The following is a 12500-nucleotide window of genomic DNA, read 5'->3' on the forward strand; positions in this document are numbered from 1 at the left end:
AACTTAATCTATTTCTTCAAACTTGGCTCTTTTTTTTCCCTCCCTTTATTCCTTCTTTGTCGCAATCATCATCATCATCATCATTCTTTTTCCTCCTTCGTATAAACCATGAGATTGGAGAGGAGTGAGTAAAGGGATTATTTGTATATTTTCTTTGTCTTTTCTATCTATTTTCTGTTCTCTTGTTATTCTTTTTATTTGTTTTTCTATGTCTTTCTCTCTCTCTCTCTCTCTCTCTCTCTCTCTCTCTCTCTCTCTCTCTCTCTCTCTCTCTCTCTCTGTCTGTCCTCAAACTCTTTCTCTCCTGTTATGCTTGTCTCTCAATCTGTCTCCTTTGTCTCTCTCTCTCTCTCTCTCTCTCTCTCTCTCTCTCTCTCTCTCTCTCTCTCTCTCTCTCTCTCTCTCTCTCTCTCTGTCTTTGTCTCTATCAATTTCTCCTCCTCTTCTAATCAAGTTTTCTTTCTTCAGTATTTCTCTACTTCCCTCTTCTCTCAATTTATTTAGTTCCCCCTTCCATTGTCTCTCCTGTCTCTTCTTCTCCATTTCTCTTTTATTCCTCACCTGAACTTCTCTCTTTTTCTTTTCCCATTCTCTTTTTCCTCTATTCTCCTTCATTCTCCCTCGGTCAACCATTTCTTTTGTCTATTCCTCTCTTGAAACTCTCTCTCTTTCTTCTCCCTCAATTCTCTTCTGTTTCTCTTTTATCTCCAATATCACTCCTTCACTCTCCCTCACTCACCTATTTCCTCTCTCCCACTCTGTAATCTATCAATCTCAACCTTTCTCTCGTCTCTCGCTCCCTCTCCTTCACTCCCCGCGCCTCGTCTCTCACTACCCAGTCCTCTGTTCTTCGCTCCCTCTCGTTCCCTTAACCACTTCTCAGCTGCCACCTCCCTTCAGTGTAAGTAGGTCAGTGTCAGAAGATTAATGCATCATCACCACTTGTAGTATTAAGACTTATGGGGTGCTGTTGCTGCTGCTAGTAATGTGAATGCTTCTGCTGCTGCTGCTGCTGCTGCTTCTATTCCTACTGCTGCTATATTTTGTGGGTCGTGTGATTTTAAGCCCTTCAGTACCATGACGCGTTTCCATATTCATTTTGGTTAGTATTTGGTCATTTTATACAGTTTTAGAAACTTATGTTGGGGGTTAAAATAATGAGGACTGTGGCCACTGATCTTCTCACCTCCATAGACCCTTCCTAATGTCAATAAAATGGTCTAATCGTACACAAATCTCAAAGTTAAATAAAAATGTATCCTAGTACTGAAGGGGTTAAGTCTTGTATTCTCAAACACACCTGTGCTTCACCTCCACTATTTCAAAAGGCTTTATCAAATTTCAAACGATATTTTTAAGGCGTTTTTACGTTTCTAGAGGCAGACTGATAAGTTTTCTGCATTATTAACTGGAGAAACACTCTTCAAAATCCGGCCAGTCATCTCCGTGTCCTTGGAAAACAGTCATGGTGAGAGCAGAGCATTTTGAATATGGACCTAAATGCCTCGGTACAAGATCTCTGTTGTTTCTTTGATGGTTCTTGTGGATGTTATTAGGTGTTAGCAGGACATTCTCGTGGTTCTAGTGAGGGTTAGACTAGTATTCTGAACTCTACAATGTTCTAATGGAAGTTAATGGAAGGGTTATCTAAGTTCTGACTACATTAAGGGATTTTGCAATTCTAACGTGTTCCAGTTGATGGGGTTATTGGGAGCTAGATAGACATTTTCGTGGTTCCAATGAGAGTTAGACTAGGTTTCTGAACTTATATAATGTTCTAATGAAAGTTAATGGTGTTTTTTTAAAAGTTCTGGAGATAGATTGTGGGATTTTGCTATTTTAACGTGTTCCAATTGATATTGCAAAAGTTTTCCGAGAGGTTTCGTATTTCGTGATTCTGGTGAGAGTTTAACAATGATTCTGGATGTCTAACCAGCTGGAATGGTGTTAATTGGCGTTTTAACCCCTTCAGTACTGGGACACATTCTTACCTTGAGATTTGTGTACGATTAGATCATTTTATTGACATTAGCAAAGGTCTATGGTGGTCAGAAGATTAATGGCCAGTATTCACAATTTTAATCCTCCACAAGAGTTTCTGAAGCTGTACAATATCACCAAATAGTAAGCAGAATGAATATGGATACGCGACATGGTAATCAAGGGGTCAAAAAGATGTTTCATGCTTTAAGGAAGCTTTATAGATACTCTGCACTTCTATGGGTTACGGAAGATTTGCGTTTTCAAGACTCTAGTGATAGTTTAACAAGGAATCAGGAGTTTTAACCGATTCTGGTGGAAATTACTGGAGTTCTCACGCTTCGAATAAGAGTTTAATACGGAGTTCTGTGTTTGTGAAAGAGTAACGTGGAAATTATAGACACTGAAGGATTTGTCATGAGTGTAGTGATAGTTGAACAAGGACTCACACCCACATTCAGAAACGCTTTGCTGTTTCACCACGACTAAATTTGAAAGGCCACAGTGAATGGCAGCAGGGTTCTCTGTGAATGTTTACCTGTTCGTAATATTGAAATCTTGTCAATCTGTCTTTAGAACCTTAAAACACCATAACTTAAAATAAAGGCTTTTGAAAGTAGTGGAGGTGTGTGCAAGTGTTTAACCCATTCAGTAGCGGAACATACTTTTTACCTTAATTTTTGTGCATCATTAAACCATTTTATTGACATTAGAACGGTCTACGGAGGTCAGAAGACTAATAGCCTGAGTCTTCACTATTTTAATCCTCACATAAGTTTCTCAAACTGTATAAAATCATCAAATAGTAAGCAGAATGAATATGAAAACATGCCTTGGTGCTGAAGGAGTTAATGGTTACAGTCTGAACTATTTTAATCCCCATGTGAATTTCTTAAGCTGTGTAAAATCGCCTTCCAGTAAACAGAATGAATATGAAAACATGTCCTGGTAATGAAGGAGTTAAGAATACAACCATCACCATCACCATCAGCATCACCGTCCACAACACCGAGCCACACCCACGGAAACCTTAACTATGTCGTCCACGTGGCCTTGAATAATCGTTCCGTTGAGAGGCAACAGCTTAACCCCTTCAATACTGGGACACATTTTACCTTGCGATTTAAACACCATTAGAAACATTTTATTGACATTAGGAAGGGTCTATGGAGGTCAGAAGATTGATGGCCACTGTATTCACTATTTTAATCCCCTACTTGTGTTCCTGAAAATGTATACGATCTCCAAATAGTAAGCAGAATGAATATGGAAACGTTTCTTGGTACTGAAAGGGTATAGGAATAAGGAATGACGCAGAATGAACGGCAGGGATGTAAATGTTTTCCTACAGCAAGCTATTAATATTCATTCCTTCGCTGGGAGGAACGACAGAGTGACGCAACGCTGATAAACGGAATGAATCTTTATATCAGGAAATGTGTGAAATCAGTGACGTCAGTGATGGTAGTAGTAGTAGTAGTAGTAGTAGTAGTAGTAGTAGTAGTAGTAGTAGTAGTAGTAGTAGTAGTAGTAGTGAGAAAGAAGTAAAAGAAGAAATATAGAAGCAAAAGAAGGAAAAAAAGAACAAGAACAAGAAGAATAACAACAACTGATCACAAAGCAACAACACCAAAAAAAAAAAAAAAAACAGCAAGTACTAATAGCGGTGGTGGTGGTAGTAGTAGGTGGTGGTGGTGGTGGTGGTGGTGGTAGTTTAGCTAGTTTTTATATTAGAAAAAATAGAAAAACACACTCAATTCTAAGAAGAGACAGCATTTCCTTAAACATGGAGAGAAACTATATTGATCTGGGGTGTGTGTGTGTGTGTGTGTGTGTGTGTGTGTGTGTGTGTGTGTGTGTGTGTGTGTGTGTGTGTGTGTGTGTGTGTGTGTGTGTTTACCTTTCGAAAACTAATATACAAGCTTTATTTGCATTCATATTTTGTATCTACGTATACTTTGCATTTCTTTCAAACTCCCTTCTTTTCAATTAAACCAGTCAGTCAGTCAGTCAGTCAGTCAGTCAGTCAGTTAGTAGTCAGTCAGTCAGTCAACTCCACCCGCCTTCTCCACTCTCAGTCCTGTCACTCCACCTGAGAAAGCCGGTGACCTTCCCTCTCCCTCCTCCTCCTCCTCCTCCTCCTCCTCCTCCTCCTCCTCCTCCTCCACTCCTCTCCACCTCCTCCACTCCTCTCCACTCGCCCTCAAGCTTCTCTACACAACTGTACCTTCCTAACTGTACCCCCTTAAATAGCTATGCCTGTAGAAACGTTTGTACCCTCCCAACTGTACCTTTGTAACTGTAACCTGTAGACAACTGTACCTATCCCACATGCTTTAATTGTACCTTGCTAACTGTACCGTCTTTAACACCTTTATCTATCAACTGTACCTGCCTTAACTGTACCATGTTGAGAAATGTGTACCTTCTCCCTAAACTACTATAGAAACCACTGTAACTTTCCCCTACACAACGGTACTTCCTAACTGTACCTTCCTGGGTAACTGTAACTTGCAAAAAAAACGCGTGTACCTTCTTTTCTAACCCTCGTAACTGTTAACTGTAGAAACAACTGTACAATGATCTATCTATTATAACCTGTACTTTCACAGGCTAAGCTAACCTAACTCTAAAAGCCTTGTAACATCCTGTAGTAGTAGTAGTAGTAGTAGTAGTAGTAGTAGTAGTAGTAGTAGTAGTAGTAGTAGTAGTAGTAGTAGTAGTAGTGGAAGTGGAAGTGAAGTAGAAGTAGAAGAAGAAGAAGAAGAAGAAGAAGAAGAAGAAGAAGAAGAAGAAGAAGAAGAAAACAAAGACGAACAAAAACAACAAAATCACAGAAGTAACAATAACCTAAATATATCCCTGTACACACACTTCCTGTAGGTTAACCCCTTCAGTACCATGACGTGTTTCCTCATTCATCCTACTCACTATCTGATGTTTGTACACCTTCAGAAACTTGTGTGAGGTATAAAATAGTGAAGACTCTGGCCATTAATCTTCTGACCTTCATAGAACCTTCGTAATGTCAATAAAATCGTCTAATACACAAAGCTCAAGGTAAAAATACGTCCCAGTACTGAAGAGGTTAAGGGTACAAGGATGCAGGCCTGTGTTGGCACCAGTGACGGCCTGCTTGTTGATTCACACAGGTGGCTTGGGCTATGAATGCACCTCTACGCTTGTAACTGTTCCTGTGTCGGGTGTTAACTGTGCCTGGCTCCGTGTCTAACTGTATTGAAACGCTGGGGTGGTAAGAGTTAACAGGCGCGCACACGCACACACACACACACACACACACACACACACACACACACACACACACACACACACACACACACACACACACACTAGGGCTATCTTACACGTGTTTTTTTCACTTGTTATGCCTTTATTCTGCTTTTGTTCTACGCGCACACCTTGCTTCACTTATTACTATCTTGATTCAGCTGGTTTTCTTCTATATACGTACTAATACTTTGACTATCTCACGTGTTTCTTATCTTCACAGCCTTTATTTAGCTTATTTTCTTTTATATAGATACTAATAATTTGACTATCTCACACGTGTTTCCTAACTTATTGCAGCCTTTATTCAGCTGATCTTGTTCTACGCACACACCTTGCTTCACTAACTAATACTATCTCACACGCGTTTCTTCACATATTACAGCCTTCATTCAGGTGATCTTGTTCTATGTACGTATCTTGCTTCACTAACTAATATATTTTTACGTGTTTTTTTCACTTATTACAGCCTTCATTCAGCTTTGTTCTATGTACGTGCCTTGCTTCACTAACTAATACTATCTCACACGCGTTTCTTCACTTATTACAGCCTTTATTCTGCTTCTTTTGTTCTATGTACGTATCTTGCTTCACTAACTGATATATTTTTACGTGTTTCTTCACTTATTACAGCCTTTATTCTGCTGATCTTGTTCTATATGTGTGTCTTGCTTCACTAATGCTGTCCTACACGTGGTTTTTTTTTTTTTTTATTCAGCTTGTTCACGCACACACCTTGCTTCGCTTACTAATTCTATGCCACACGTGTTTCTTCACTTATCATCGCCTTTATTCAGCTTATTTTACTCTACACACACTTTCCTTCACTAATACTTGGACGATCTTATATACAATTCTTCACTTATTATCTCCCTTATTTAGCTTATCGTGTTGTTCCATGCCTTTTTTTCATACCTTGCTTTATTAGTTAACACCTGGGCTATCTTACACGTCTTTCTTTACTGATCACCGCCTTTATTCAGCGTATTATCTTGTTCTATGCATTCTTTCCATATCTTTTTTTCACTAATTAATACTTGGTCTACCTTGCACATTTCTTCACTCATTGCTTTACCTGTCTATCCAAACATCCCCCTACGCACTCTTCTAACACCTTCTTCCACTAATTAATACACTGGCTACCTTACACACCTTTCTTCATAATCGCCTTTATTTTCCTCCTTCTCTTACCTGTCTATGTAAACTTCTTGTCCTATCCACCCTTCTGTTCACTATCACGTATGGAAGCAGGTAAACACACCTTCCGTTTCAGCAAAGGTATATTTAGTCTGATTCTGAGTCTGTAAACACTTTCTATAGTAATTAATGTGTATCTTTACTTAATAATTTCTCCTATTTAGCTTCATACCTGGTTTTAAATGTGTCCTTGTTTACCTGTCACCTTCCTGGAACCAAATTAATATAGCTTAAGGTCATTTACATCTTTTCCTTATCACTCCACTTGTCTCCTTTACCTGCATGCCTTCCTCACCTCAATTCCCTACGAACTACACCTGCCACTGTTTTCCCTGTCACCTGCACGAAGCTTGTCAACACGCCATGGACTTACACAAACACCTTTATCTTGTTTATTTCCATATCTCACCTATTCCACACCAAACACCTGTCACTGTTCCCCATCACCTGCCTACCCGTACTTATTACCCAGCCATGTTTTTTGTCAGTAACACATAAACACCTTCACTTTGTCTCTCAACACCTGGTCTTACTAATCACTTCACCTGAGGAGCCCCGAGCGTCTCGTTTCGTCTCGTACACACACACATTAGACAAAACCAAGACTTTCTACACGATACACTCACTAACACAGAAAAAACAACTCGCCAAATTTCTACGTTTATCCAGTTTACAAAGGTGTACCCCAAACTTCACCGACTCCAGCGTCCCTGTCACCTCACCTCTCACTTGCAGCTTCTCCCGCCAAAAGGGCAGACGAAGGCGGTCCATCATCTCTAAGGGGAGCAGGGAACGACCAGGGAACGACAGCGAATGACCCTCTTAGCTCCTCACACAACACAGGTGCAACGACTTGACCGCCGCCACCACCACCACCACGCCATCAGGTTCACGGTTCCCTCACTCACTGGCCCGAGTCCCCGAGTCCTCCACGTCACCGCCAGTCCCTCCTCGGCCACCACCATCGCCACCACTACCACTGCATTACACCACTGCACACTTCACGGTGGCTTGGTGGTGCTACTCCTTAGTCTTGGTGCTTGGTGGTGGTGCGGTGTGGATGGTTAGTCTTAGCTCAACTGATCTCACTCACTCACTCATTCGCGTCTGCACACCTACATTACATACTACTGACACAGATGTACGAGTGAGGGTACACACACACATATACACACACACACACACACACACACACACACACACACACACCTGTATAGTAAGTTCTAATTGAGAGGTTTCTGTTTTTTTTATAACTCTTTCCTCTACGTACTTTTCTTTATCGTTTCCTTATACATAAACACACCAACAGACAGACAGACAGACAGACACCTCTCTCTTGGCTTTGTCCAGTTTCCACTCGTCCTTCAAGCTGAGTCTGAGTTACAAAACACTTCACAGCTTCACTACACGCCTCGCAACTCACACTTCAGTCCTCGTCTCGCGTCAGAACCACGAGTTACGAGAGAGACGACGGTTTAGACGAGTAACACTAGGATACACAAGTGAAAGGACGCCCGCACGCACGCACACACCCGCGCCTCGCTACACCTGAGCACCGTGTGAGCGGGGAACCTGGGGCCACCTCGAGGACGCTGCCAGGTGCCAACAACTAATTTACCTCGGGTCTGTGGAGCCAACGAGACCAAGTGGCGAAGGAACAAAAGAACAACGAACTGGTGGAATGAAAACACGTAAAGAAAAACATATAAAAAACGAGACATACATGATATTTTAATCGCTACAGTGCTTTCCATCCTGTCCATCTCCCTACCTATGTTTGTTTATCAGTCTAGCACCCTCTGGCATCCACCACCCCACACGAGCCTTATCACACAACCCATGACCCAAAGACGCCCCTGTGATGCCCCGACGTAAGACTCAAGGTAGGGCACGGCGGGGTCTCGTACGCCGCTACAGCCTCGCAGACAGGACCTGGGAAGCACGTCGTCACAAGGGTTAGGAGAAAAATTGTTCACCTCTACAGTCAATCCAGGCAATGGGTAGGACAGGTGAATCCCGCGGGAAGGAGAGGAGTTACCGGTCTGGCTCCTGTCTCTGTCTAGCGCCAATGAAGGAAATGCCAGCTGGGAGGTTCAAGCAAAGAGGTTCAAGTGTCTAACCGGCACTGAACACCCTCAGGTATAGGTCCCTAATCAGAAACGCTTTGCTCTCACCACGACTATTTTCAAGGGCCACAGAGGTGATTAGCGGGGATTTCAAGAGTATTTCTCCAATTAATAATGTAAAAATCTTGTCACTCTGCCTCTAGAATCACAAATTACCTCAGAAAACTCGTGTAAATTGAAATAAAGCCTTTTGACATAGTGGAGGCGAAGGACAGAAGGGTTTGAGAATACGAGGCATAGTCATAGGGAACGTGTGTGTGTTTCACTGTTTGATCTGCTGCAGTCTCTGACGAAACAGCCAGACGTTACCCTACGGAACGAGCTCAGAGCTCATTGTTTCCGATCTTGGGAAAGGCCTGAGACCAGGCACACACCACACACCGGGACAACAAGGTCACAACTCCTCGATTTACATCCCGTACCTACTCACTGCTAGGTGAACAGCACCTACACGTGAAAGGAGACACACCCAAATATCTCCACCCGGCCGGGAATCGAACCCCGGTCCTCTGGCTTGTGAAGCCAGCGCTCTAATCACTGAGCTACCGGGCCGGGTGTGTGTGTGTGTGTGTGTGTGTGTGTGTGTGTGTGTGTGTGTGTGTGTGTGTGTGTGTGTGTGTGTGTGTGTGTGTGTGTGTGTGTGTGTGTGTGTGTGTGTGTGTGTGTGTGTGTGTAGTATTGGTTGGTGGTGTTTGTGAGAATTAAGCGTGTGTTGTTGTTCTTTTTATTTATTTTAGTGAAATTTAAGGGTTTTATGTGAATTTCTAGTTTTTTAAGAGTAATAGATATGCATTTTAACGTGTTTTTGGTGTTTTTTGGGCGTTTTTTAGTAAGTTTTCGTGTGTGTGTGTGTGTGTGTGTGTGTGTGTGTGTGTGTGTGTGTGTGTGTGTGTGTGTGTGTGTGTGTGTGTGTGTGTGTGTGTGTGTGTGTGTGTGTGTGTGTGTTCTTGGAGGTCTGGTTAATGTTGTTTTTTCTTTTCGTATTGGTTGTTCTGGCGAGTTCTGGTGGTAACTGGTAATTCATAGCTCATCTGGTATCCATTCCTGTCTTTCGGTTGACCCCTTCAGTAGCATGCCGTGTCTCCACATTCATTCTGCTTACTATCTACTGATTTCATACAGCTTCAGAAACTTGTGTGAGGGATTAAAATAGATCCTTTTGGCCATTAACCCCTTCAGTACTGGGACACGTGACACATTTTAACCTTGCTATTGATGTAAGATTAGACCATTTTATTGACATTAGCAAGAATATATGGAGGTCTGAAGATTAATGGTCCCAGTCTTCACTATTTCAATCCCTACATATGTTTCTGAAGCTGTATAAAATCACCAAATAGTAAGCAGAGTGAATACGGAAACGCGTCATGCTACTGAAGGGGTTAATCTCGTGACCTCCATAGACACTTCCTAAGTCAATAAAATGGCGTAATAGTACACAAATCTCAAGGTAAAAATGTGTCAGGCTATTGAAAGGGTTAATTTGGGTGTGTCTCCTTATAATTCGCTGGTGAGTTACGGTTGTGTCCTGGTGAGTGATTTGATCTGTTTTTGGTGCATTCTGGTGCGTTTTGGTGTAAGAATTGGTGTTTTAGTAAAATTCCTGTGTGTATTTGCAAGACTTGGTGTGTGTTGGTGAGATTTCGTGAGTTTTGGCGAGGTATCGTGAGTTTTGGTGAGGGTTTAGTGAGTTATGGTGTGGTGAGGTTTGAGGTGACGTGAGATGAGGTGAGATGGGGTTTGGTTACTGAAGTTTGATGAAGTGAGGTTTAGTGAGGTAAGGTTTGGTAAGCGAAGTTTAGTGAGGTGAGGTGAGGTGATATTTGGTGTCTTGGTGACCAGCTCGCCCTAAAACCTCCGGAAATATCTCACTACTTCACCTGTCCACCTGAACACCTGGACCAAGAAAGGAGAGGTGGGCATAGGTGGAGTGAGTGGGGAGGGGGAGAGTGGGATGGAGGGGAGAGGGGGGGACTTCCGACGGGTTATGTAGCAGCCTCTTGCGTCACCTTGAAGACAGATGCTCTCTCTCTCTCTCTCTCTCTCTCTCTCTCTCTCTCTCTCTCTCTCTCTCTCTCTCTCTCTCTCTCATCTCCTTTCAGTAATTAATCCCCGTAAGACTTCTCGCGTGCTGACTGACAGAGGTTCTGCAGGAGGAGGAGGAGGAGGAGGAGGACCTGTCTGTGTAGTGCCCAGTCGTGGCTTTGTACTGGATGTAGTAGTAGTAGTAGTAGTAGTAGTAGTAGTAGTAGTAGTAGTAGTAGTAGTAGTAGTAGTAGTAGTAGTAGTAGTAGTAGTAGTATTCAGTAACGTTTTCCTCCCCGAGTACTAATCCCCCAAGGCCACACATATGATGAGCAGGGTCCTCATATGCGTTTCTCTCCTTAATATTGTACAAGTTTTGTTAATCTGTTACTAGCACCGTAGGAAATTTTAACCTCTTCAGTAATGGGACTCATTTTTACCTCGATTTTTGGGTGCGATCGGACGATAAATGGCCGGTCTTCACTGTTTTAATCGACTCACAAGTTTCTGAAGCTGTATAAAATCGCTAAATATGAAGCAGAATGAATACGAAAACACGTCATGATACTGAAGGGGTTAAAAACACGCCTCGCTTCACCTACGTAGATTGTTTTGAATGTAGTGATGCTGAGAGTAGAAAGGATTTAGAATATAGTTTTTTTTTTTGTTAAGTAGTGTGGAGTGTTGCGATGTGGTGGTGGTGGTGGTTGTGGTGGTGCAGTAAAGGTACCAACATCAATAGCCAAATAAAAGTCATAGTAACAACAACAAAAGAAAAAGAATGACCTTGTTAACTGAAATGCACTACACTGGCCTTGCTTTCATTGGGAACTCCTGTGGCTGCCTTCAGAAACCACCCCAGGAATCACAACGAAGTCCCAAATAAAAGCGAAAATCCCAGCTCGCCACATCACCTTTTCAACCTAACGACAACCTAACAAGCATACAAGCACCGGGTCTGCCAGCAATATAGAGCTAAGCCACTTCATCACAAGAGTTATATAATCATTACAAAGATTTATTTACTATTTCGTGGCCTCTGGAAAAAAAGGAAAGGAGGGAGGAGGGGAAGGGGAAGGGATGAGGGTGAGGGAGAGGAGGGAAGGGGATGAAGGTGAGGGAGAGGAGGGGAAAGAGAAGGGGGGAGGTGGAAACATAAATAACAGACATACATTGTTCAGAGTTACAGAATGAAACAGCTGACGTGATGCAACGGAACAAAATAAACAGGGTGGTGGTGGTGGTGGTGGTGGTGGTGGTGGTGGTGGTGGTGGTGGTGGTGAGAATTAATGTAAACGAACGTAGTAATAGTTTAATTTCCTCACATGTTTATGATTCTTTAGTATCTCTCTCTCTCTCTCTCTCTCTCTCTCTCTCTCTCTCTCTCTCTCTCTCTCTCTCTCTCAGACCTGAAGGTATCTTAAACACAGCCTCTGCTTTTCCCTTCCGAGAGATAGAAGGGAAAAAAGGAAAAACCCATTACTCTCTCTCTCTCTCTCTCTCTCTCTCTCTCTCTCTCTCTCTCTCTCTCTCTCTCTCTCTCTCTCTCTCTCTCTCTCTCTCACACACACACACACACACACACACACACATCTTGGTAAACCTAATTTCCCTTATTCTTGGTATTCTGTCTGCTTTCCTTCCTCTCTCTCTCTCTCTCTCTCTCTCTCTCTCTCTCTCTCTCTCTCTCTCTCTCTCTCTCTCTCTCTCTCTCTCTACCGTCCCGTTATTCTTGCCTATCTTTTCTTCCATTTCCTCCTTTGTTTCCTGTATCTTTTCCTCCTTTCTCTCTCTCTCTCTCTCTCTCTCTCTCTCTCTCTCTCTCTCTCTCTCTCTCTCTCTCTCTCTCTCTCTCTCTAAGTAGATTAGGTGTTAGGAACAAAA

General features: G+C 42.5%; 1 protein-coding gene across 16 annotated transcripts in view; it reads right to left on the minus strand.

Moving 5' to 3' along the window:
- The window catches only part of LOC123499386 (serine/threonine-protein kinase tricornered-like), a 193822-nt gene that overhangs the window by 87694 nt on the left and 93628 nt on the right, over positions 1 to 12500 (minus strand). For 3 of the 16 annotated variants that reach the window (XM_045247322.1, XM_045247321.1, XM_045247317.1), the window contains exon 1: positions 7889 to 8034. The exons of 10 other annotated variants lie outside the window; for them this stretch is intronic. Coding sequence is in view for 2 of the 6 variants with exons in the window: in XM_045247323.1 (XP_045103258.1) it covers positions 7188 to 7239 (52 nt within the window). In the remaining 4 variants the exon portion in view is untranslated. Of the gene's footprint in view, positions 1 to 7187; positions 7593 to 7888; positions 8035 to 12500 lie in introns of those variants that run through there. 3 more of the 16 variants (XM_045247323.1, XM_045247324.1, XM_045247318.1) reach the window with 3 other exon arrangements.

Source organism: Portunus trituberculatus, chromosome 49 (genome assembly GCF_017591435.1).
Source record: "Portunus trituberculatus isolate SZX2019 chromosome 49, ASM1759143v1, whole genome shotgun sequence".
Classification (NCBI taxonomy): Eukaryota; Metazoa; Arthropoda; class Malacostraca; order Decapoda; family Portunidae; genus Portunus; species Portunus trituberculatus.